Source organism: Tinamus guttatus, unplaced genomic scaffold, assembly GCF_059628265.1.
Source record: "Tinamus guttatus ecotype Peru unplaced genomic scaffold, ASM5962826v1 Tinamus_guttatus_pri_ptg000213l, whole genome shotgun sequence".
NCBI classification, from domain to species: domain Eukaryota; kingdom Metazoa; phylum Chordata; class Aves; order Tinamiformes; family Tinamidae; genus Tinamus; species Tinamus guttatus.
The window spans coordinates 11,835,205-11,856,937 of NW_028288747.1; the positions used below are offsets into that span (position 1 = coordinate 11,835,205).

At 41.2% G+C, this 21,733-nt stretch overlaps 1 protein-coding gene across 1 annotated transcript in view; it reads right to left on the bottom strand.

Annotated features, from left to right (window-relative positions):
* Positions 1 to 873: 873 nt before the first annotated feature.
* LIMCH1 (LIM and calponin homology domains 1) overlaps positions 874 to 21,733 on the bottom strand; it is a 157,825-nt gene continuing 136,965 nt past the window's right edge. The window contains exons 21-35 of the mRNA XM_088524767.1: positions 16,754 to 16,847; positions 15,430 to 15,602; positions 14,663 to 14,768; positions 13,418 to 13,492; positions 12,745 to 12,773; positions 11,609 to 11,692; positions 10,832 to 10,924; positions 10,042 to 10,146; positions 9,476 to 9,612; positions 8,427 to 8,548; positions 6,881 to 7,004; positions 5,923 to 6,000; positions 4,796 to 4,904; positions 3,758 to 3,860; positions 874 to 1,601 (exon numbers count right to left, since the gene is read on the bottom strand). Of these exons, the coding sequence (XP_088380893.1) occupies positions 1,576 to 1,601; positions 3,758 to 3,860; positions 4,796 to 4,904; positions 5,923 to 6,000; positions 6,881 to 7,004; positions 8,427 to 8,548; positions 9,476 to 9,612; positions 10,042 to 10,146; positions 10,832 to 10,924; positions 11,609 to 11,692; positions 12,745 to 12,773; positions 13,418 to 13,492; positions 14,663 to 14,768; positions 15,430 to 15,602; positions 16,754 to 16,847 (1,458 nt within the window). The 3' untranslated portion in view covers positions 874 to 1,575. The remainder of the gene's footprint in view (positions 1,602 to 3,757; positions 3,861 to 4,795; positions 4,905 to 5,922; positions 6,001 to 6,880; positions 7,005 to 8,426; positions 8,549 to 9,475; positions 9,613 to 10,041; positions 10,147 to 10,831; positions 10,925 to 11,608; positions 11,693 to 12,744; positions 12,774 to 13,417; positions 13,493 to 14,662; positions 14,769 to 15,429; positions 15,603 to 16,753; positions 16,848 to 21,733) is intronic.

Sequence of the window (21,733 nt, forward strand, 5' to 3'; positions counted from 1 at the left end):
ATATGCAGTTTTGCATGGGTATGCAGCTCAGATGCAAGCAACTGTGTAGTGTTTAAATGGATAGCTGCTATGTAACAACTCAAAATTATTGCTTCCCCAGTAACTGGGTCATTTCCATTTTACTGACACATCAACAGACAATGGATGTGCACATACATTAAACAAGAAATCTGTTAGTTTTATCTTTTTATTATTATTATTTTAAGGCAGAGTAAGTTGTTTTCTCTGTTTTAAGTTACATTTTGAACCGCTAAAACGAGATATTTTACAATTGTAACCTATCACTCCAGCTTGTCCACATATTCTGGATTGCAGCAAGGTCTTAGCTGAGACAACTCTTCCAGCAAGCTGCTGCAGCAGCTCAGCAAGGAGCTCATTCCTAAGCAAAAAGCACAGAGGAAAACTGCCCCAAACACAGGTGGGTCAAGCCTTTTTGCCTGTCACTATTGGCCTCCTCCCTGCCTGCTTCCCATGCTCCCGAGTTTTGCTGACATTTGGGGTGGATGCAGGGATGCAGGTTCACGGCCATCCCTTGGCTGTCCTTGTTCACCACAGGCCCTAGTGAGGGCTCGGGACGGAGGGGACGCCACCGCACGCGTTTATTCTCCTGTGGTTTCAACCAAACGTAACACTCGCAAGCAAACGAGCAGGTCGCAGAGTAACTCGGGCCATCTACGGGCAAGGTACAACAGAAAGAGCCCAGCACACCTTGACCTGCAGCTTGTACATTCCCATTTCCGTTGTATCTGCTCAGTTCCAGCTCCTCTCCCCCACATCCCCCTTTCACCAAATCTAACAGCAACGCAGGATATGGATTTTATGGTGAAGGAGTGCTCCTAATGGGAATCCCGCAGTCGTTAATGGTATAGAGTCTTTAGATTTAATGAAGAAATCTTTATTTGACAGAATATTAAGCTATAGTCATGAACATTACATGAGGTACACAAACAAAAATTCCTATCACTAAAGGTGCAATAATTTATTTGTATAACTCCTACCCTCCACTGAAGGTAATATAAACATAAAATGTTTCAGAATTACAGGATGTATTATCAAACTAGTCTCTGTATAAAAAAAAAGTTATAGCTTCAGTTATAACAGAGAAGTCATGTGCTGTGGTGTTTAGTTTTCTCAAATGCACTGATTAGATACTATCTTAAAATCACTTCTCATCTCCAGTTGGCATATTCTATAAAGGCTCTGTAAACTTAAAACTTTAATTCCTAGAAATATTAAAACAAGTTTATTGCATTTTAATTTTCTTATTACCTTTAAAAGAACCAAGTAACAGACTGGATATCATAAACATACCTGAAAAGGTGGGATTTTTTTTATAGTACTTAGGCTATACCTTACCAGATACCATCATACATATTTTGCAAATTTCTTAAGAAAGGGGGGAAAAAACATACTGTGTTTTAAAGGAGCAGATGTAGCCTTTTTGCATGAGCTTTTCAAAATGAGATGAGAGCTACGACGTCCGTGGTTCCAAGCTCTAACAAGTGATTGTCTGGAGGCAGCCGAGACACACGAGGAGAGAGTTCCTTCTTGCAAGTCATTAGACTGAAAGTCATGTCACAAAGTAGTCGGCTGCCCAGCAGCTGGATAAAACAAGGCAAAAAACAAGCCATTAGATGGCAGATTTTAACAAACATTTCTCCTGAAATGACGGAATAAATAAGATTTCCCTCATACAATCTCTATAACTCAAGAAACCACAGCTGGAACTATGTATCATTTGTGCTCTCCTCCTTCTGTCCTCGTCCTCCAAAGTTGGGGCACTGACAGCAACAAGAATTCAGCATATTGCTAGTAAAAATATTTTTCATGCCCTATGGACTTTCATGCCATATGGATTTCCCTTGCACAGCTGACTGCAGTCAGCACATTCACCTTTATTTCATTTCCTCACAAAGTACTGTGGGGATATTTACTTTGCAGTGGAAAAACTCTGCAGTGGAAAACAGTAAAGCAAACAACCGATGAGTCATCCTTAGCAGCGCCTGTATTTTGTGCTGTGATAATACAGAACCCTGATGTTATTCGGCCACACAGAGTATTTCATGAATTTACTGCTTGCCTTTGACTTCAACCCTAGGAAATCTGTAACTATTTCTGTGTTTGACATTGAATATTGAGTTAATTTCATTAATTATCATTGGTATGAGATCTTCATGTAGGGAGATAACCTACCAATAAACTCCTGTGCACTTTTATTTAAATAACACAAATATGCCCTGGACCACCAGATAAGCTTTTACAAGTTTTCTCTTTCAAATTCTGATTTTTTTTTTTATGAAAAAGATACATCCAGCTTCAAACAAAATTTTAGCAGCCAAATATTTTTACAAGGTGTCCATAAGCCCCTCAAAAAAGTACTGACTACTTCTGGCTTCAGTGAACAACGTCTACTGCAGTGCTGCAAAGGTTTCAAGACACAGGTAGGGGAGTGAGCAGGCAGGACAGAGCTGTGGAATCAAACAACTGGTTTTATATTTAGCATCAGCCCTTCCAGAACTGAAGGGGGTAACGCTAACATTGCAGCAGCTTGTAGAGTCCATCAAAGCTTTGTTAAAAGCAAGCAATCCCCTTGCATGCAGTGAACCACATTCAGCTTCATAACATCAAAATCAATCTTTTGAAAACTATCAACAAGAGCTGCTGCAACTTAAACTCAGCTGATCCATGTTTTGAGACTTTTCTTGAGAAGTGGCAAAAGATGAACCCTTCTACATTACTGTTAATCAGGAATTGTACGTTTCCAAATCACCTGTGACTGCTAGCCATGGGGCTGTGCTATCTATCCACAAAAGCAAACCCTTGCAGCACAAGATGTTGCTTGATGGAGCTCCATACCGCGTTTTCCAGCACCACTGCTGTAGAAATGATGATGGAGGGGATGATTTATCAGCATATAGGCTGAAAAAATATCCCATTTAATGGAGCCTTCATCTGATGAAAAGAGTCATTTCAGCAAAGAGGATTAAGAAGAAAGGAAAAATAGGACTTTTATCATCTTCTCTCCTTTTGTGTAATGATAGAGGTGCAAATGTACATTTTAAGAGTTCCTTCAGCCACAAGAGAAAGGTCTGTAATTCTGAGCCTGCTGAGAAAAAGAGCTATTTCTAAATGTGTTGAAGTTAAATAAATAAAATATAAATTTGCTAACATTTCTGAGCAGAAATAAAACAATTCACCAGATAAGCAAATGATTATACAACAGCACCCTCTAGCTCTGATGATGGGGAAATATCTCTGTCATGAAACCTCTGAGAAAAATCAACTAATTTTTCTATTGGCAAATGTGAATCAGATTTCAAGCTATTGGATTTCTATAGTCATTTATTTTGCAGGAGAGAAAAGAAAATAGTAAGTGAAAAGAGCTCTATATCCCAGGTGCCACTCTCCCTGTGGGCAGCAAATATGCTGAACAGGAACGTGTTACAGAAAGACTTCAATGCTTTTTTATTTATTTATTTTTTTTTTTCTGTGCCTTCTTCCTTTTCACTGAGAAGAAAGACAATGTTTGTACTGCCCATCTTACCACACTGGAGATGTCAGAGTCCAGCTGAAAGGGGACGGGAAGGGGAGCAGTGGCAAAGCCTTTTGGGTATAAAGGAGAACATACTTTGGAGAATATACTTCTTCCAGGAGGAAAAAAACCCCTGCTGTTAAAATCACGACGACAACATTGTTTGAGTTCACTGTGAAACCAGAACAAAATACGCAGCTTTTTAGGACAGGATTTGGTACTTACTTCTGGATCGGATGTAGCAATCATTACAGTTCAAAAGACCGTTCCTAATCCTGACGTCTGTCCCACTTGCTGCATCTCCCAGCTGTCCCTTGCAAATGCCACACTGCCAGTTGAAGAACAACGAAAGTAAGAGAGAGCAGGCCCTGTGCCACCTCCACCCCCAAAATCGTGACTCTTGGTTCAGTAGTATTAGAAATAGTGAGAAAACCAACCAAACAAGTAAAATCTGGAATGCTGCAAGGCAATGAAAAGCTTTTAAGAACGAATAGTATTTAGTGCTGGATTTCAGTGGTTTCCAATCACACATTAGTGAAGTCTACTGATTTTCATTCTGCAGTCAGCACATCTGTGCTAAAGAAAGCTTAAAAAGGCCAGAGGTTGTGGTTGGGCAAATGTCCAAAATTGAGAATGGCTACAAGAATGTCTAGTTACCGATGGGTCCAGAGTTAATGGAAAGAAGCACTTTCTGAATTCTCTAGCAAACACCATATTTTGTTGTTTCCTGATGGACACGCCCAAGAACAATCATGAAATACTGTTTGTAGCTCTAGTGCAAGCAAAAACATACATCGTTGAAGATATCAAAAATGCTGAGAATATTTTTGGTATGCATGAATAAATAGAAAAAAATGGAAGATATCACTTAGCTAAAGCTTTCTGAGTTGGACCATGGGTCAGATCAAAAACGGAGGAGGAGCTTTTGGGATTAATCAGGATTTTTGAGAAAATCGTGAGATAACTAATTCTATATTTGAAGAACTGTAAGTACAACTGGGAAATTACACTATGCCTCACATCCCTGTAGGTTACGAAGACAACCTTCCTTATTAAAGTCACAGATTTTAGTTCAGCTAATACCTCTGATTTTTTTTTTAATAGCTGTATTATTTTCACTTCTGTGCAAACAAACTTGCATAGCAAACATGCCAAACACTTGCTTCTCTCCTTATCCATTTCACAGCAAGAAACCATGTACTCGCGGCTCATGCTGTGCTCTGGCTTGAGATTTTTCCTAAATGACCACAGAAAGAGACTTACCCTGAAGCACTGAATATGGAAGTACAGACCGAGCGTTTCAATAATCATGGCAGCTCCTTTTCCAAGAGGAAGACCACAGGTTGAACAAAGCTTCTTCCCACTGACAGACCTAGGAGTCAAAACATTAAGAAAATAGAATGGCAACTTACGCTAAAGTACAACCAAATGTTTACATGGGATCATGGAGAGGAATATGCTGGGAGGAAGGAGCACTGGAAGGGTAACTCAGAATCCATGAATGACGCATCAGTCAGTGCAGACATCCACATGAACCAGGTGACCAGCACAGAACTCTTCTTGCTGGACTGTTTGAAACACAGGGCTTTAAATGAAGAATTTTACAATACCTTTCTCCAAACTGGCCCACTGAAGCATAGAAAGATCAGAGTCCTGTGCTAGATTTTTTATTTCGATTTGTTTGCAAATATATTTGCATGCTGTAAGGCAGAAGGTGAGAACGCGGCTCTCACCTGAGAATGTTTAACGTCCTAAGTTTTATCCATTTTATCCCAATGAATCATAATTGACTTCGTATGGGGAGGGGGAAGGTTAGAGGAATTTGCAGTCAAGAACACACTTGCCATCTTTTCTGATTCTACGCAGGATATATTGTATGTCTAGCACACACACAGATGTAATTGCTATATGCAATTAAACTTTCCAGTAGGCAAGTCCTATGGTGCATATGCATTTCAAATAGTTTTCTAGAGTCTCTGCCAGGGTGGCAGTGTCAAAGCCAACAGAACATTTCTTACTACATATCTTACTCGTGAGCATGTGACTACTCACACTGAACTACAAAGACATCATCCTTTAGCTTAAGTTCTCTAAGCTGTTTAATTTTAACCGGGGCTTGTGCTACCCCTGTGAGATTTCAATGACCAAGCAGAGTTCTGCAGCTGCTCTCTGAACTGTGTTATTTTATAGCACAATAGTGCTCACTGCTGAAGTAGGCAGGAAGAATGGGAGAGGGAGCACTGCGTTTTATGTGCAGATGGCTATAAACTGCAACATTAACAGGTATTAATAGTGCGTCCACATAATACTAATGTGATTTACACTGCAGCACTTCACCAGTGACTCTGAGATGTATTTAGTTTGCAAAATTCCTCATTGGCCTTTTATACCTGTTGGGTGAGTAACTTGGAGCAGCAGGAGAGCAGGGAGATGATGGCCCTGGTCGGAAATTCTCATGACAGCCTGCCCTAAAACGCAGGAGAGAAAAATAACTTTCAATAGCTAAAATAAAACCAGTGGTCTTGTATTGAGAAATTTTGGCTGATGGGTCTCAGGATTTCCAGCTCTAAACATGTCAACATCAAAACAAAGTATTGATTAGCTGCTCACTGTTATTTTGATAGAACGAAAAACGGACACACATTTTTTTTTTGGTCCAGAGTCGTGATTGCTTAGTACTGCTTAATAAAGATAACCCACATGGAGTTTATCCCAGAGACAGCTCCTGCCCACCTGTGGGTACAGCTGGTCTCATATTGTAATGAAGGAGAGTTAAGCTAAGGCACAAGACCTCTACTCTGCCAAGGGAACGTGCACAGAAACATACAGATAGAGCAGAGCTGGGGTAGTTGACTGGCAGCGTGTACCCTTAACTGAGTAAAAACAAAATATCAACACAGAAGAGTGCCTTATTCCAAGTTGCAACATTATGCACTGGAAAAACATGTAAGCTTTTTTCTCATCACAAATGACAGGATTGATTCAACCTCTCACTGCTTACAGCTGTTTACAGATCACATAGCAATTTTCTCAAACACACCTAAGTAGTTAACAGTAGGTAACCAGAATTCAATCTACATTAGTTTTGACTAGATACAAGCCTCACAGAGTGGCACATATTTTGCAGAAGACTGTTCATATAAATGTTAATGAAAATAGATGTTCCTTTCTCATCGCATAGATATGCTCTATGTAAATATCAGGTAAATCCCCTCTCGTTTACTAGAAGAATTGGTATCACCCTTTAGCAATGATTGCCAAAAACATAAGGCAAAGGAGAAGAGAGAGGGAGGGCAGTGCTAGCAGGACATCTCCAGCTTTGCAGTAGCCTTCACTTTGTAGTCTCACCTCCTTTTTTCCCCCGTGGGGCTCGCCTGGGGGCCCGTGCCCTGACCCAGGGACGTTCTCAGCCTCGCGTCGTCCACGCGCTGTGGGGACGGCTTGGTCAGCGGCTGCTGGCTCCATGAGGCCTCTGAAACGACAGCGGGGATGTCAGCACTGTGAGGGAAAATGAGGAAGGCAGAAATAGGCCAAGGTGACCTTTACAACTCGTGTCAGGCAAGGAGGATGCCAGGAGCCCCATAGTGCTGCACCTGTATATGCCTCCCCTCAGGTAACCAGCACCCGATCGAATGCTGGGACTCAGAGAGAAGTTCTCAGAAAGGCCCTGGGACATCAGAGACAGGTTCTGCTGCTCCAGAAGGCCTCAGCAGCAGAAACTCATATAGTTTCACCCTCACATCTCCAACACCTGCACAGCTGCAAGGACTCAGTTTCTGCAGAAGGCTGAAGCACACCCAGAAAACAGCTATCCTTGAATAGCTGTTGAGGAAACAAAGTATTTCTGTAGTAAGGAACTAGTAGCAAAGAGATCCTAATGCCTCATGGCTTAATAGAAATGAAGCAGAGCCACTCCTCTCCATAAACCTATTAATAAACTGTCTTCTTCTCTTGCAATTTCCCTTTGTGTTTCACATGAGCGCACAAAGCTCGGGGACAGTAATGACCTCTCAGAAACGTGTGACCAACTGTGACACCCAGGCAAGCAGGACACCCGTCTCCGGGACAGGACAGGGGGAGCAACAAACACCCTGCCAGAGCAATCTCACGGGCTGCTGCCCAGGCATGGTCTTGCCCTTCAGTGCTCCAACCAGGTGTGTTAGGAGAGAAGAAAAGTTCTACCAGGCCTACCAAAGGCAGGTCACCTCTTTCAGATGTCACCCAGAAAACAATTTTACTTATTTTGGATGGTCATCCCTTGAAAACAATGCCTTGGGGATGTGCTTGCATGCAAAGGACAGCAGCATTTATGACAGCTTAAAATGATCTATCCTTAAATGCTACCAGACATTTCTAAGGGCAAAATTGAGACAGGAGTCTCTTTAAGTTTAATTTAAAATGGTTGCACATGACAGGTAGATGTTATTATACACATAAATTGAGTTAACGAATCTAATAAGTTACCATGAATGAAATAAACTTTGCAAATTTGCTTTCCATATCAACATATATCATATATGTATGTATATGTACATGGATATGAGCATATATATACACACTCATTTATAAGATTAAATATACAAATGTAAGATTACATAACAGATAGAATATAACTTTTAAGTTATTACTGTATAACATACAAGCTTATTAACAAGATTTCTAACTGCAGCTGAAAAACTCATTTTTAACTCAAAGAGGAAGGACTTAAAATTCAACTGAACATATTTATCTTTTCTATCAGAAAATACACTCCTATTGTAGGTTATTCATATTTTGAGGCAATAAGCCCTGCTGTTAATTTCTGAAGTGTTTGAGTTTCCAAGCAGTCACTAAATACTGACAAGATTTCTGTAGGGGAAAAGAATACATGTGCATGAAGAGTTTTGACTCTTACCCTGAGTTAGTGGCAGATTGAGCCGGGCAGATGAGTTGCGTTCCGGCACAGACACCTGGTGCTCTTGTTCACTTCCTTTCAGGATACCTGTCTCTGGATGTCCCAAGAGCACTTTATTTACACTGCTGAAAAGAGTAAGTAATTGTATAAATAAACACAGGAAAAATTCCACATGGAGTACAATGTCAAAATCACACTTTTGAATATAAGTCCATTATGTCAGTATCAACATTTTTTCAAAGTGGATTGCAATGCTAAACCAATGTGGATAACAGCAGTGAATTAACTTTTTTTTTTTTTCCTAAACTTGCCAAGTCTTCCTGCTTCATTCACACATTGCCATATTCTTGCACTAAAGATCATTCTGGATTTGTGTAAAACAGTTTCTTTGGCATAAAAATAGCTTTCTTTTCTCCTAGTGTTTTCTAGAGGGTATTCAGCCTCATCAGTTGCCTCTCCTCTTTGTGAAAGCTGTGATTATCAGTTTTGCGAAGAGCATCACTTCGAAGCGTTGAGCTTTGAAGACCATCTGGCAAGTTTGGATAGGAGCTCTTAAAATAGCTAGGCAACTTCACAAAGATCCTAACTCTGCATGAAAATGGTTCCCTCTCCTTTATTCAACTAAAAAGTTTGGAAAATTGGCATAAAAAAAACCCAAAATATGGAGCCTTATAGAAATATCCAGGCTATCTAATGCATAGGATCTAAATTTGGTCTGGTTAACAAAACAGCCTCTCAGCAAACCCCCATGCTTACAAGGCAAGTCCTCCGATATGCATAAACTAGCACTGTTTTTGTCTGCTGCAAGAGAATATATATTACACCCATAACCATGCCAAGGAAATGAGAAGATAAACTTATACTGCATTTTATATCCTTCTCCATTAACTGTGGGACCACTGAAACCAGCACCTTGTGATGCGGAATGGCTGAGAGCCACATGGTAAGATGCTGATGTTCCAGCATCAGTCAAGGGCAGATGCACCTCCCACAGCTTTGCAGAACACAAAGCTACACACTGTAGAGAAACACTCAAGCTTGATCCATACCTATTCTTTTCTTGCTGGAGTTCATTTTCTTTGCTTTTCAGAGATGGCATAATGTCCTGCTCCCAAAGCAACTTTTTCTGCCTTGTAACTTCTTGTTGTTTGCCCTCCTCTGGTGAGTTGTTGGAATCAGTTGAGTTCTAGAAGACAACAAGGGTGGGAACAAGGGGCTCCTCTTGATCTCACCACCAGCACATGCGTAGGAAAAGCAAAGGCTGCCCCCAGGTGCATTGTGTTGATATACTTTATGATTAAAAAGAATATCTTGTTAAACTGACCAATTATGAGTCAGTGCAGGACAACAAAATAAAACTTCCCACTATGTATGTTTGGCAGAAATCTTTGAATGACTTTGAGAGGCTAAATACTCTCCCATAGGCTTTATGGAGACCTCTTTGTGAGGAATCTCTGCCCATTGCCACGAGCAATGCCATTCACTTTGCAGACAGCTGACTGGGGACAGGGTATTATGTGCTCTGTGAGTTCCCAAATGACAACACCCATGCTGCTTCCAACATTCTGCTGGATGCATTTGCCGTTATTGCCTAGCTACTCCACAAGAACCTCACCACTGTCTTGCTTCCTTCAGTAGTGGAGGAAGAGGAGGAGAGGAGTTCAGCAGAGTTTGAAGAAACAATGAATGGAACCACCGTATCTTCAATTATCTTACGTTCCTAAAAAAGAGGACGAGGAGAGAGCAGGGCATTAAAAATACAGAATATCAACTATGAACTTAAAAAGTAGTAGCACAAACTAGCACAAAGTTTGGCTTGTACTTGTTCACATCTAGATGTCTAGGAAAGAAGCTGTGATACCAAAGATAATAGTAATAGCTTTGTCTCTTGGAAAAAGAATCATTTCTTTTGGAAAAAGAATCGTTTCATTTTTTAATTTGCTTTGAACAAACTTGGAATATTTCTGGTGAAATTTTGTATGCAAATGAGTCTAGTCTAAAAACATCTACATGATCAAGCCAAGGCAGACAACATTTTCCAACCAGAGCTTCACTGTGTTCAGTCGCTTGCATATACAAGGAACAGATGCAGGAACACAGGAGGCTCTCACCAATGGGAAACTCTGAGTGTGCCCAGATGCAATCCAGAGGATTTACCCAAATCAGCAGAGCAATCCAGCACTTCCATGTGTGCAGAGATTCTGAGGATCCCTGTCTAAGTATTTAAATATTTTTCTCAGTCTTTATGAAGTATTTAAGGAAAAAGTCCTCTTGAGATTCCATTCTTTTTAATAATCAGTTCAGGTTTGGATTTTCTTTTTCCTTAACAGTAATTAAACTTTACAGCATTTAAACCTAAAAAAAAAAAGAATCTGCTAAACAATCTTCTTTTTTGAGCATTATACCTCCTCATAGTATCTACGTTCCTCCTCTTCAACTTCTTTTTGTGCCTTCTCCCATTCCTCTTTCAGCTTGTCCTGCTCCCTCTGGTACTTCTCCTGGAGAGGACATAAATATAGATCAAACCAGAAAACTCTATATCAGAGGAGCAAAATTTGTAGTATCTTCCCAGTGCAAATGAACTTGCTACAAATGGATTAATCAGAAACAGGCATGAAGCACAAACATTTGAAACATTCCTGGGTATCTAAAAATCTTTTCATCTTCTTTCCCCTTACCTTCTGCACCTGTATGTAACACTTTCAAAACACACAGAACTTTTAATATGCTAGCAGTTTGATTTGTTAGAAGAAAAATTTAAATGCATGATGTGAAATTAAGTTTTCTCAACAATCTCAATAATTTCTTATTTATCATATGGCATTAAGAGTTATAAAAAGCTATCACACATGCCGGAATCCATGCCTAAGTGATCTGGGATGTGTGATAACACCCGTTTCAGTGTAGTAACATAAAAATTTAAATGGTTTTGCAGATACTACTTTTGGCAGGATTGGAGTGTGTGATAGCTTTGTAGAACTCTTAATGTCATATGATAAATAACTAATTAAAAGTATTTTCACTTTCCTGCCAAACAATTTATTCAATTTAGGTGAGGCACTGGAGTTTGAAGGTGAGTAAAAAACTAAACTGATACAAAATGCTCAGCTTTTGTCTAAAGTGACAATTCAATAGGAAAACAACTAAACCACAAGGTGGAAGGAATCGAGGTGCTTCCTTACCTGAAGCAAGCGTTCTTGCTCATGTTGCCACCTTTCCTGTCGCTTTCGCTCTTCTTCTGGATCCCAGGACCAGAAATTGAAACGCTTGGGTGAAGTAAAATGAAGCTATTAGATTTGAACACAGTACTTCACCAGGCTGCCATAGAAAGCTGCACTTGATCTAGCCTACTCCTAATGGTAAAGTTAAAATAGGGAATTCTGAACAGGGTAATGGTAATAAGCAATATTCTTAGTTTTACTGACACTTGGGATGACCTACAGGCACCCAAATGAGAAAAAAAAATCATTTGGTTTGAAAAGAGAGACTTGGGAAGCTTCAACTGGAGGGAAAAACAATGTGCTAAAAGAAAGCTATAACAGAGCTGAACCCGTGGATACACAAATTTAAGGAAAAACATTTTTTTTTCCTCTGTATAATTTTCTGTGCACCATGCAAAGTAACTCATAATTGTAAAATATATCCTTTCATTTCATGTCTGCCAGCACATCTTACAGCCTTGTTTTTATTTTTTACCCAGAATGTAATAACATCCCAGGCCTCAATTAGATCAGGATCCCATTACGTGACATCCTTCAGAATCAAGGGCAATTTTAGATGCTTGATGTCATATTACCTTCCACTAAGGGTCACATTAGAGTCAGATAAAAAGACATTCTATTTTTACACAGCAAGCCCAATATGAAATACTTGGACTTTAATGTATCACTCGTGATTACCATCCCTGGGAAGTAGTGAAACTATAATCTTTTCTAATTTCTATGCACATAAAGTAGAAGGGATAACTCAGGGTTGCATATTACTTTGAGATTTACAAGCTCTAGAATAAAGCAATTCCCACAACCTATATGACTACCTTTCCTACAGCCTAGTACTGTACAGCCTGCATTCCCTCTGGGTAAAGGAAGAAGGCATAAATTCCAGATTCACACCGTGTCTAAGAGGGGAAGGAATATTCTCCATAATCATTTTTCCAAAGTCAGTTTGGACTGTTTTTTTTTTCTCTCTCATTTCATGACATATCATGACAGATTTCTTATTCTATTCTGGGGATATTGCAAGACAGTTTGTATACAAATTTCACTTTTACTACAACATGTATCGCTAAATCAAGCAATAATGCAAAGAAGCTACTCACATTTGATTTGTCACCACTATCAGAATCAGCTATTGAACAGAATAGGAAAAAAAAATTAATATAGTGAAACAGAAAAATGTGCTTAGCCTGCAGCTAAAGCTAAATTGTATCTGTATTAAAAAAAAGCTTCATGTTAGTTTTGTACTTTTTCCCAGAACCAAATGCAAGCAAATGAACCACAGAACTAGATTATACCCTTCACCAACAAAAGTACGTTTGATCTGGCTACAGAGGAGCACAATATCAACTAACAGGAGGTTCTACTCTACCGCTAGCTAAGGCCACATCTAACACCATCTACTTCTGGCTGCACACGCTAGTGGTGCTTGAGCGCTGAGCACTATCTAGTTTGACTTGCTTTTTCCTTCAGAGTTCAGTGCAGGGAAGGAAAAAGCAGAGCAAAGGCAGGACCGGAGCGCGCTGTTCAAGAGGCACAGTTGTGAAGAGCTGCAGTTTTTTGTTCTTCACACAGTCTTTGAATTAAGCTGATTGCAAGAAATGGAGGAAAAAGGAATTCACAGGCAAACGGTTTTGCTCTGGTGCCCGAAATCAGAGCTCTGCAGCACGGCGGGGCCCGCGAGCCCCTTGCCAACTGCGCCGCAGGAAGAGCCGCGCGCTGGGAGAGCAGGCCCGCGCGCCCCATCCGCTCGGGGGGCCCCGGGCGCCCCGTTACCTGGCCGCAAGAAGAACTGCGAGCGGCGCCAGCAGTTGCGCAGGCGCAGTGCCAGCGCGGCCCCGCGGGGCGGCCCTGCGGGATGCACACACAAGACAAGAGACAGGCCGCGTCAGCGCCGCCGCGCACGGCCCGCCGCCAGGCCGCGACGCCTTCCCCGCGCCGCCTGCTGCTCTTGCAACGGCGAGTTTCACCTTGCAGGAGGGCTCTGGTGCAGCAAGATGTCTCATTAAGGGCAGCCCCCCCATGCGTGCTGCTCACGTTGCATTTCTCTTGGAGATGCGCGTTTGGGGGACCCCAGGACCCTTTCCATGCTGGAGAGCAGCCAAGCGTTCCAGCATCGCTCAGGAAACCCAAGAAGCGCTTGCCCTCTGCTACCTGATGTTTGGATCGATTTGCGCTTAGCAGAAAGCAGCTGCTTGTGTGCAAAGCATCTCCCGGCTTAAACCACGTGAGACAGCCATTCCTTTTCAGATAGTCCTGTTTTTCATCCTGATCACCCTTAGTTGATCTTGAAAGCACTGGGAGAATCACGATATTACCAATACACAAGCTAGCAACCAAACAAGGTATTGGGGAACAAAACTCCAGATAATTCCTCTCTCCCTCTTTTTTAAACAATACCTAAACATATGCATCTCTAAAATCTATCCAAAATCTATGCAAAACTACTACACATTATCTGAAAATCTATCCAAAATCTATGCAAAACTACTACACATTATCTGTCTTAAACACAATTTTGTCATGCAAATAAAAAAAGAAATCATTTTTAAAGAAGTTTTGATGTATATGGATCAAATTGAGAGCTGTAGCCACGTACACATAGTTACCTATAAAAAGCCACCATGTGTGAACAGTTTGCATGCAGAATTTATCCCTAGAAGTTCTTGTTACCAGATAAAGCCAATTGCTCCACCACTTTCTCCAGGCAATAGTAGTATTAAATTGACACCCATTAATACAGAAACTTTTTGATGGTAAGCCAGATACATGCAAGACAGCATCCTTCCTTGTGTGCCTCCTTCAAGTCACAATTCTGCTGTTGTGTTTATGGGGAAGAGCAAGAAGAGTTTTCTTCCATCACAGACACACTACTACTACCAGTCAGATGCAACCGGACATGAGCTATCTGCAAAAACTTTGAGTCATTGATGAAGTGACCACCCCCAGAATATCGTGTGTAAGTTCTCCAGTATCGTTCAGCTGTGTTCTCCACAGCTCCCACATTCCCTTTTTGCTCACCTTGTAGATCAGAATTCTGCAGAGAAACTTGGCTGGTCTCAGGTAGTTTCTTTAAAAAGGGGAATACTACATTCCCCTCTGGCTCCAGGGCTTTTGGCTTCATCACCTGTTTGGACATTTGGGATCAGACAATGACATACAAAGATCAGCAAACACAATCAAAGGCCCTTTCAACTTATTTTCTGAATCAGCATTATCAATGATTAACAAACAGTGATTAATAACTTCCTGAATTATAATGTGGAGTTGCAATATTGAGGTCCTGGAAATAACTGCCAGTTGTGTGTTGTTGCCTGAAATATTCATAGTGTTCTGCACACCAGAGCCCATCGTGACCCAGGGCCAAGACCCTAACGTACCTGACAGAGCAGGACTGTCATGGCTGGTTAGTTGTTAGCTCTGGCATCACCTGCCAAACTGCAGGCTCCTCTCTTTACGCTCCCTGCATACTATGCTCTCCCACAATCTAGAGGGACAGGAGTTTGCAGGCTAAGTTCCCTTTTCTGCTCCTGACAGTTTCCACATTTGGATGCTGCAAGCAGACCCTGGGGGCTCTCTTTGCAGGGCAGCTCTCCAATACAAGCTGATTCTGCAGTGAAACCATCCTCTGGGGTCATTCACTTGCAGGCTGCTTTGAATGAACCTCTGATGTGACACGGCTGAGTAAAACACCAATTAGGGCCTGTGCAATGGACATTTGCCCAAGAGCCCTTTCTTCCTCTGTCTGGTTTTGTTTTCCACTCCCTCTCCTCCTTGCCCTGACGCACCTCCTGCGTAGCAGGGAGCTGGGCCTCCTTCTGAGGGTCCTTTTCGGGTTTCTTCGCATCCTTCTCACTGGAAGCAGCTTCCTCCAAAGGGATGGGGCTAGCGGGTAACTCTAAGGTGGTCACAATAGGGCTGGCACAAGCTGCAGTTGACTCAGACTGCTTCTGATCTGAAACTAATCCACACATACAAGAGGCAAAGTTGCAAAGTTAACATTTTTTTTTTCAAATAAAGTGTCCTATTTCTTACAATCTATTTTCTTACCAGATATACCATAAGCTCATCAACTAGATGTTTTTAAAAATAATCTCTCAACACAGGCAAAATTAACCTTAGAGAAGCCAAGACTTCTGTATTACCTGTCAGGTGCAATTCAAGACTGTTAAGCTCTGTGCTGCTATACAATGACTTATCTATCTGAAAGGCTTGCCTGTTTCCATCTGTGAGCCCCTCAAGTATTTGAGTCAGACTTAGTCCATGTGCTTTAGAGACTTGCAGCAGCTCAAGAAAAAGGCTGGGTGTGCTTCTACTCATGGGGTGATGGTACTATATTAAATTGATGGCAAACCTTAATTGCTTAAGTAATTTCATGTTTGATGAGCAGTGCAGTCTATTTACATAACATTTATAGGAAGAGATTTCATTTAAAAATCTGCTTTGACTTTTACCTTTTACATACCCATGCCACAATAAACTATGATAGACCCATTTAAAATTTATATATATAACATCAACAAAAAGAACTTAGTACGATACTATGTGGTAGATTGAAGGAATGCTATTATGCTATTGGGGAAAGTAGCCTCAAATGCAATAGAGAAAGATAGAAGCAAATTGCATTCCCCTGATTTGGGGTCCTGCCTTCCACACTAAAGTCTTTACTGTGGAAAATCAACAGTGTGCACAGTATCATTGACTTAATTCACTTCCAACTGCAAGCCCCTGGAAGGAGGACTAAAGTACTTCATTCTTTAGCATCTTGAGAAAAAAAACATGGGCTAAGCGCAGGGTGTTACTGAGTGACAGCCTCTGCCCTGATGGCTTTCTGGTTGCAGCAGCTATTCCCACACACAAGCAGCAAGCAGTCAGTGTGCAACCAAAGCAACGCGTGGTTAGGCTTGTCATTTTGGAGACACTCTGCATTTCCTGACAAACCCTCTGGGTGCCGCTGAGGATGCACTTATTTTGCTCCAGCTGCAGAGTGGCCTTAGCCTGCTGGTGGGCAAGGGCAGAGGCAGGGACAAGGGCAAGGACAAGGACAAGGACAAGGACAAGGGCAAGGGCAGGGGTCGGGGCACGGGCAAGCCCTGGGCAGCAGCAGCTCACCTGGGGAAGCACACACCGGGCTCACAGGTCCTGCGCTTCCAGAGCCAGCCCCAACCTGATGGCTGGCTGCTGCATCTTCGTCCACCGAAGAGGCCTGCAGAGAACGGCATGGTTGAAAACATGACAACTGCAGTGGAAATAAAAGTACCTGTCAATTCCTTAAGGCAATGCTTGCTGCTTTGTTATAATATATTTGAACAAAACTGTATATGATTTGAGCTCAGTAGGAAGCAAAGTGCTGGGAATTATGTGCTACTCTGGTGTGGAGTTACTGGGCTTTAACATCCTTTCCTAATGGTTCAACACCCATTCAACACATCAGCACCCATTACACAGTTGCTTTGGAATAGCACACACAAATTTTCAAAAATAGTAGGATATTTCGAACTGTCTTAGCTGAAGATAAACATACATTTCACTCCTTGTTCTCTCTCTAACAGAATAACATAACAACTTACATATTAGTGAATACATAGCACTTTCTAAAGTTTTAAAAGTGACAAAATAATTAAATACTTCCTTTATCCCACGGTTGCCTACACAATCTGTCATCTGAAGGGAAAAGCCAGAGTTCCTTTTAAAGGTAATAAATACTTGAAACATTATTAAGAAGGGTCAAAAAATATGGTGAGACCATATTAAGCCAATAACCCAAGTCCTTTGTGAGGCAATTTATGCAGAAAGCTTCCTGATCCAGGAGAGGGCTGTTGCATCAAAAAACACCAAAAAACAGTAGCACTTCAGTTGATTTATTTAACAGCTTCCCAGTAGGCAAACCAAGAAACCTGCAGCAAACCAACCAGCTATTGCTTCTAACACATCCAAGACTTGGGATTGGATGCATCCAACAGAAAAATAAATAAATAAATAAATAAGCAGGGCATGTTGCCTGGCTGCACAGGCTTTTGCCACTGCTGTGCTGCAGGCCAGGTGACACGGTGTCACGGACATCTGCAAGAGGGAGCAGGCTCCACCTCGCCCCCATGAGTCCCACGTGCCAGGAAGGGACAGAGCCATGAGAGGAGGTGCTGGTTAAAAACCAGGCTCCAGAGAAATGCTGCCCTCACCCAAGTCCTGTCCTCTGGTAGCTTTGTCCCTCACAGTTCTCAGGTGCTCTTTTCCACTGTTTAAACCACCTCTCCCTTCTTTCCAACCCCACCTTGGCACCGGTCTGTGCTGCAGTTGAGTTTTCTCCCACTTCCTCAGGCCCAGCCAAGAAAAACACAAGAAAAGCTCAAGCAAAATGTCTTCTTTGACCTCACTTCTGGCTCCAGAAATGACAGCAGCCAGGACAGTAACTGCTGGAAATCTTCTGTTCATCACCAGCCTTGGCCATGCTCAATGGGGAAGGAAGCACTTCTTTTCCCCATGAGGACAACCCAGCAGTGGAGCAGGCTGTGCAGAAAGGCTGTGCTGTGTCTGTCCGTGGAGATTTTCAAGACACGGCTAGATTAGACTCTGAGCTGCCTGGTTTGACCTCATGGACATTGATGCTTTGAGCAAGAGCCTGGATTGCAGACCCCAAACGTGAACTATCATGAGATTGTACAATCTGCAAATCTCCAGTAAACTTGCACAAATAGCTATTTTCTTGAACTCCCTGCCAAAATCCAAGTAGATTTTAGCTAGAAAAGCAAAAGGCACCTGTGTGACAACTCCACCCACTGTTCCAAAGCATAACCCTATGCTATCCTGCCTAAGTGTAGTTACTAGATGAGCCTACAATCCTTATATCAAGTATGGAGATAGAGGTGCCATGCATAGATACAGGTGCTATTTATAGAAGCACTTCCAAAGAGAAGTAAGAAGATAAAAAAGAGCTACTTAGTTAAAAAAAAAAAAAACTTTTTTTTTTTGAGATGACATAGAGGAGTCATGCAGAAGTTCTATTCCTGCTCATGAGACTTGATTTTTCTTCCCTTCTCTGCTGAGAAATTATATGCTAGCAACATAAAGCTAAAAATATAAAACTGATTAGTAGGTAATTTACAAAAAAAAATTAAATCAGCTTCACTGGGGAACTCCCATTCCCAGTATATCTATTACTATTTATAACACTAGGTAATATTATCTAGTATTTTACCCACAGCTGTGTGACATATTTAGAACAAATTTTTTACTGTTATAACCAATACAACTCCCTTCCTACTGCTGAACTAGCATTCACATCTCCTAAGTATCGTATAATCGCTCTGCCCCCAGGTCACTGGCTGCTGCAAAGGCTTTGTCCAGCTGACTCTTGGAAACTGAAGAATGTCATGTACCATGGAGCAGTGTTTTTAGGTTACTTTATGTATCTAGCTACTTAGGAGTTAAAGAGAGCTTCCTCTGTTTACTTTCTAGAAGCCTTAGGCAATAATCAAAAGTTAAATATTGCAATTGCATTTGCAATTACAAGCAAATCGTAATAGAAGACAAAACATCACTTCTGCTTCCCTAGCCAAGGTATGCATTTAGCAAAAAGACATGCACAGCTGAATTTATAGTGCTAACAAATGCCTGCTTGATGTGCTAATAAAATAGTCTGGTTTGTGGTGGTTAGAATTTTTATCCCATTAAGTAGAATATCAATCAAGAAATCTCTTTAACTAAGACTACACAATTCAGAAATATCTGTGGCTGAACCTCTTCTCCTTGCAAAACACTGCAAATGTAGTAACTAGAACTCCTAAGATACCAAACACCACTTCAAGATAGAGCAGTATGGGGCTGAGTGAAGTCCAATCTTCAAAGGAAGTTGAACTAGAATTTTATTAATGCAAATTAAATCAAAATGTAGATTAGTTAACACTACTTGCACATAAGATCAAGTGAAAATATGGCAAAAAACCCCTACCCATAATCAGGAAAAAATGAAGAAAAAACTGTAAGAACTAAGTTAGGAAATACAGATAAAAGGCTGTAAAATCATTCAGAAATGAAATTAGTTGCAGTAAGTACAATTTGCTATATGTAAAAATCATGTGACATCTTTTAAAGTGCTATTATTGAAACTGTATACATACCATTATTTTCCAGGTTATCCTTTAAGGTTTTTTTTTTTTTGATACAATATCCTAATCAAAGCTAGCATTTTCTGTCACTGTGAGTGGTAACTCTGACCTGACTTGGCTGCCACAGCAAAGAGCTTTGCCAATGCAAGTACCGCAGCCTGCTCAGACACATTAAACCATCTGCCTCTTTCATTCATCGCTCTTTATAACTAAAGATCAGGGTGGATCTCTAGTTTAAAGAAAAGACTTGAAAGTTTTTCAAGAAATAATATCAGGCATTCCTCTCTCCGAGTCACAGAACCATTCCAGATGACATTTGCTAGAGTTAATATTGCTCATTTGGGATATGGGATAAGCTCCTGTCACTTGCCAATTTAAAAAGCTCATGGGGGGTCTGGAAGATGAGAGATCTGGACTTTAGGCTCATAATCAAATCCAACAGGGTCTCATTCTGCCTGATCAGAAGTTTTGTTGCTTTCACTTCTCATTCCAAACTCTTTTTTAGATAGTCCAGCTTCCTATGTGCGTTTTAAGGAGTTGTTGTTGATCTGGCATACATGTACTTACTCTTCAAGTGTTTCTTGTCATGAATCAAGGAACAAAGACTTGTCCTACCAGATATGTACAAATTGGGATTTCAACCCAGCTCTGCTGTAGCTTGGCCAAGAATCCACAACCACATGAAAGCTTATGCTTTAATCTCCGTTCAACCAGGATTTTTGAAGATGAAGGAGAGTGTAACTTGGATATAGAAGAAAAAAAGTTTCTTTGGTGCCAAGCATGCAGTGACTAGAAATGGACAAGTTTAAGCTGGCTAACTAAAAATTAAAGGAAACTCCAAACCTCTTTCCTCCATCCTGGCCTCTACCTTTTAAAAACTGCTGTTTAGGTCCAGTTTTATTCAATTTTTCGTTGTTCAAAGCAGAGTTTTAATTAGAGCTGTAACAATCTACTATTTTCTAAATAGCCATACAAGGATTGGTTCCAATAAAGTGGTATTACTCACTGACAAATTAATGTCCCCACACGAAAATCTGTATGAATGCTGCTTTGAAAGAGAAAATTTGCTCTGACAATTTTAATTCAAAGAACTAGTGGATACAACTTCTCAGCATTTACAATGTGCATAACTGCTAGCAGAAAGCTCAACCTAAAGATGCTGGCGTTATTGCTGGAGCATGAGCAGGGCTTCAGCCTTGGCCTCCATCTCTCCATCTGCAAAGTCAGGTGTACTTTGCCTACTGGCTCTCTTAACAGCATTTCACAGCCACTAGTGAGATATTTTCGTTTGGTTTATAGGGCAAATTCACCCTGCTTTGCAAAGTCGGCCTTCAGAACCATAGGAACTTTCAAAGATACTTTGAATAAAGGTAGTTCTCTTTCTCGAAGTACTCAAGTACTCTATGTATACATTATAGATGAAGTATGTATTCTTGAAAATATTCCTCTTTACTAACCTTTCCACTAGCTGCAGTTTTCTGCATCTCATTTCACAGTAAATTTAGGCAGGACTTGGATACATTTCCAATGACCGCCAGCCATTACCACAGGTGTTTTTTTTCCCTCCATCAGAAATACAACAGAACCCGAGGAATTACCTACACGAAACGATCCCTAGGCCTCTCTAACCTCCGGCAAAACCTAAATCATGCAAGTGTTTCGGGTGGTGCGACTCGACTAAGCTGTTTTTTCAAGCTCAGGCCAAAAGGGCCGTGGCAGTGCAGCTGCACAGCGTCTTCCCATCCTGCCGACAAGGCCTGAGGCCAGGCAGGCAGATTTAGAGCAGGGCTACGCAGCTTCAAAGGGAAGGCTGCCAGGCGGAGAGAAGACAGGGCCAGTCAATTTGACAGCTGAATTGAAATAGCGGGGGAGCAGCCATAGGAAAGGATGGAGGAGGAAGGGGCATGCAATGAGCAGGAAGAGAATTCAAACATACATATATATATATAAATGTATATATATATACACACACACATATCAGAGGATT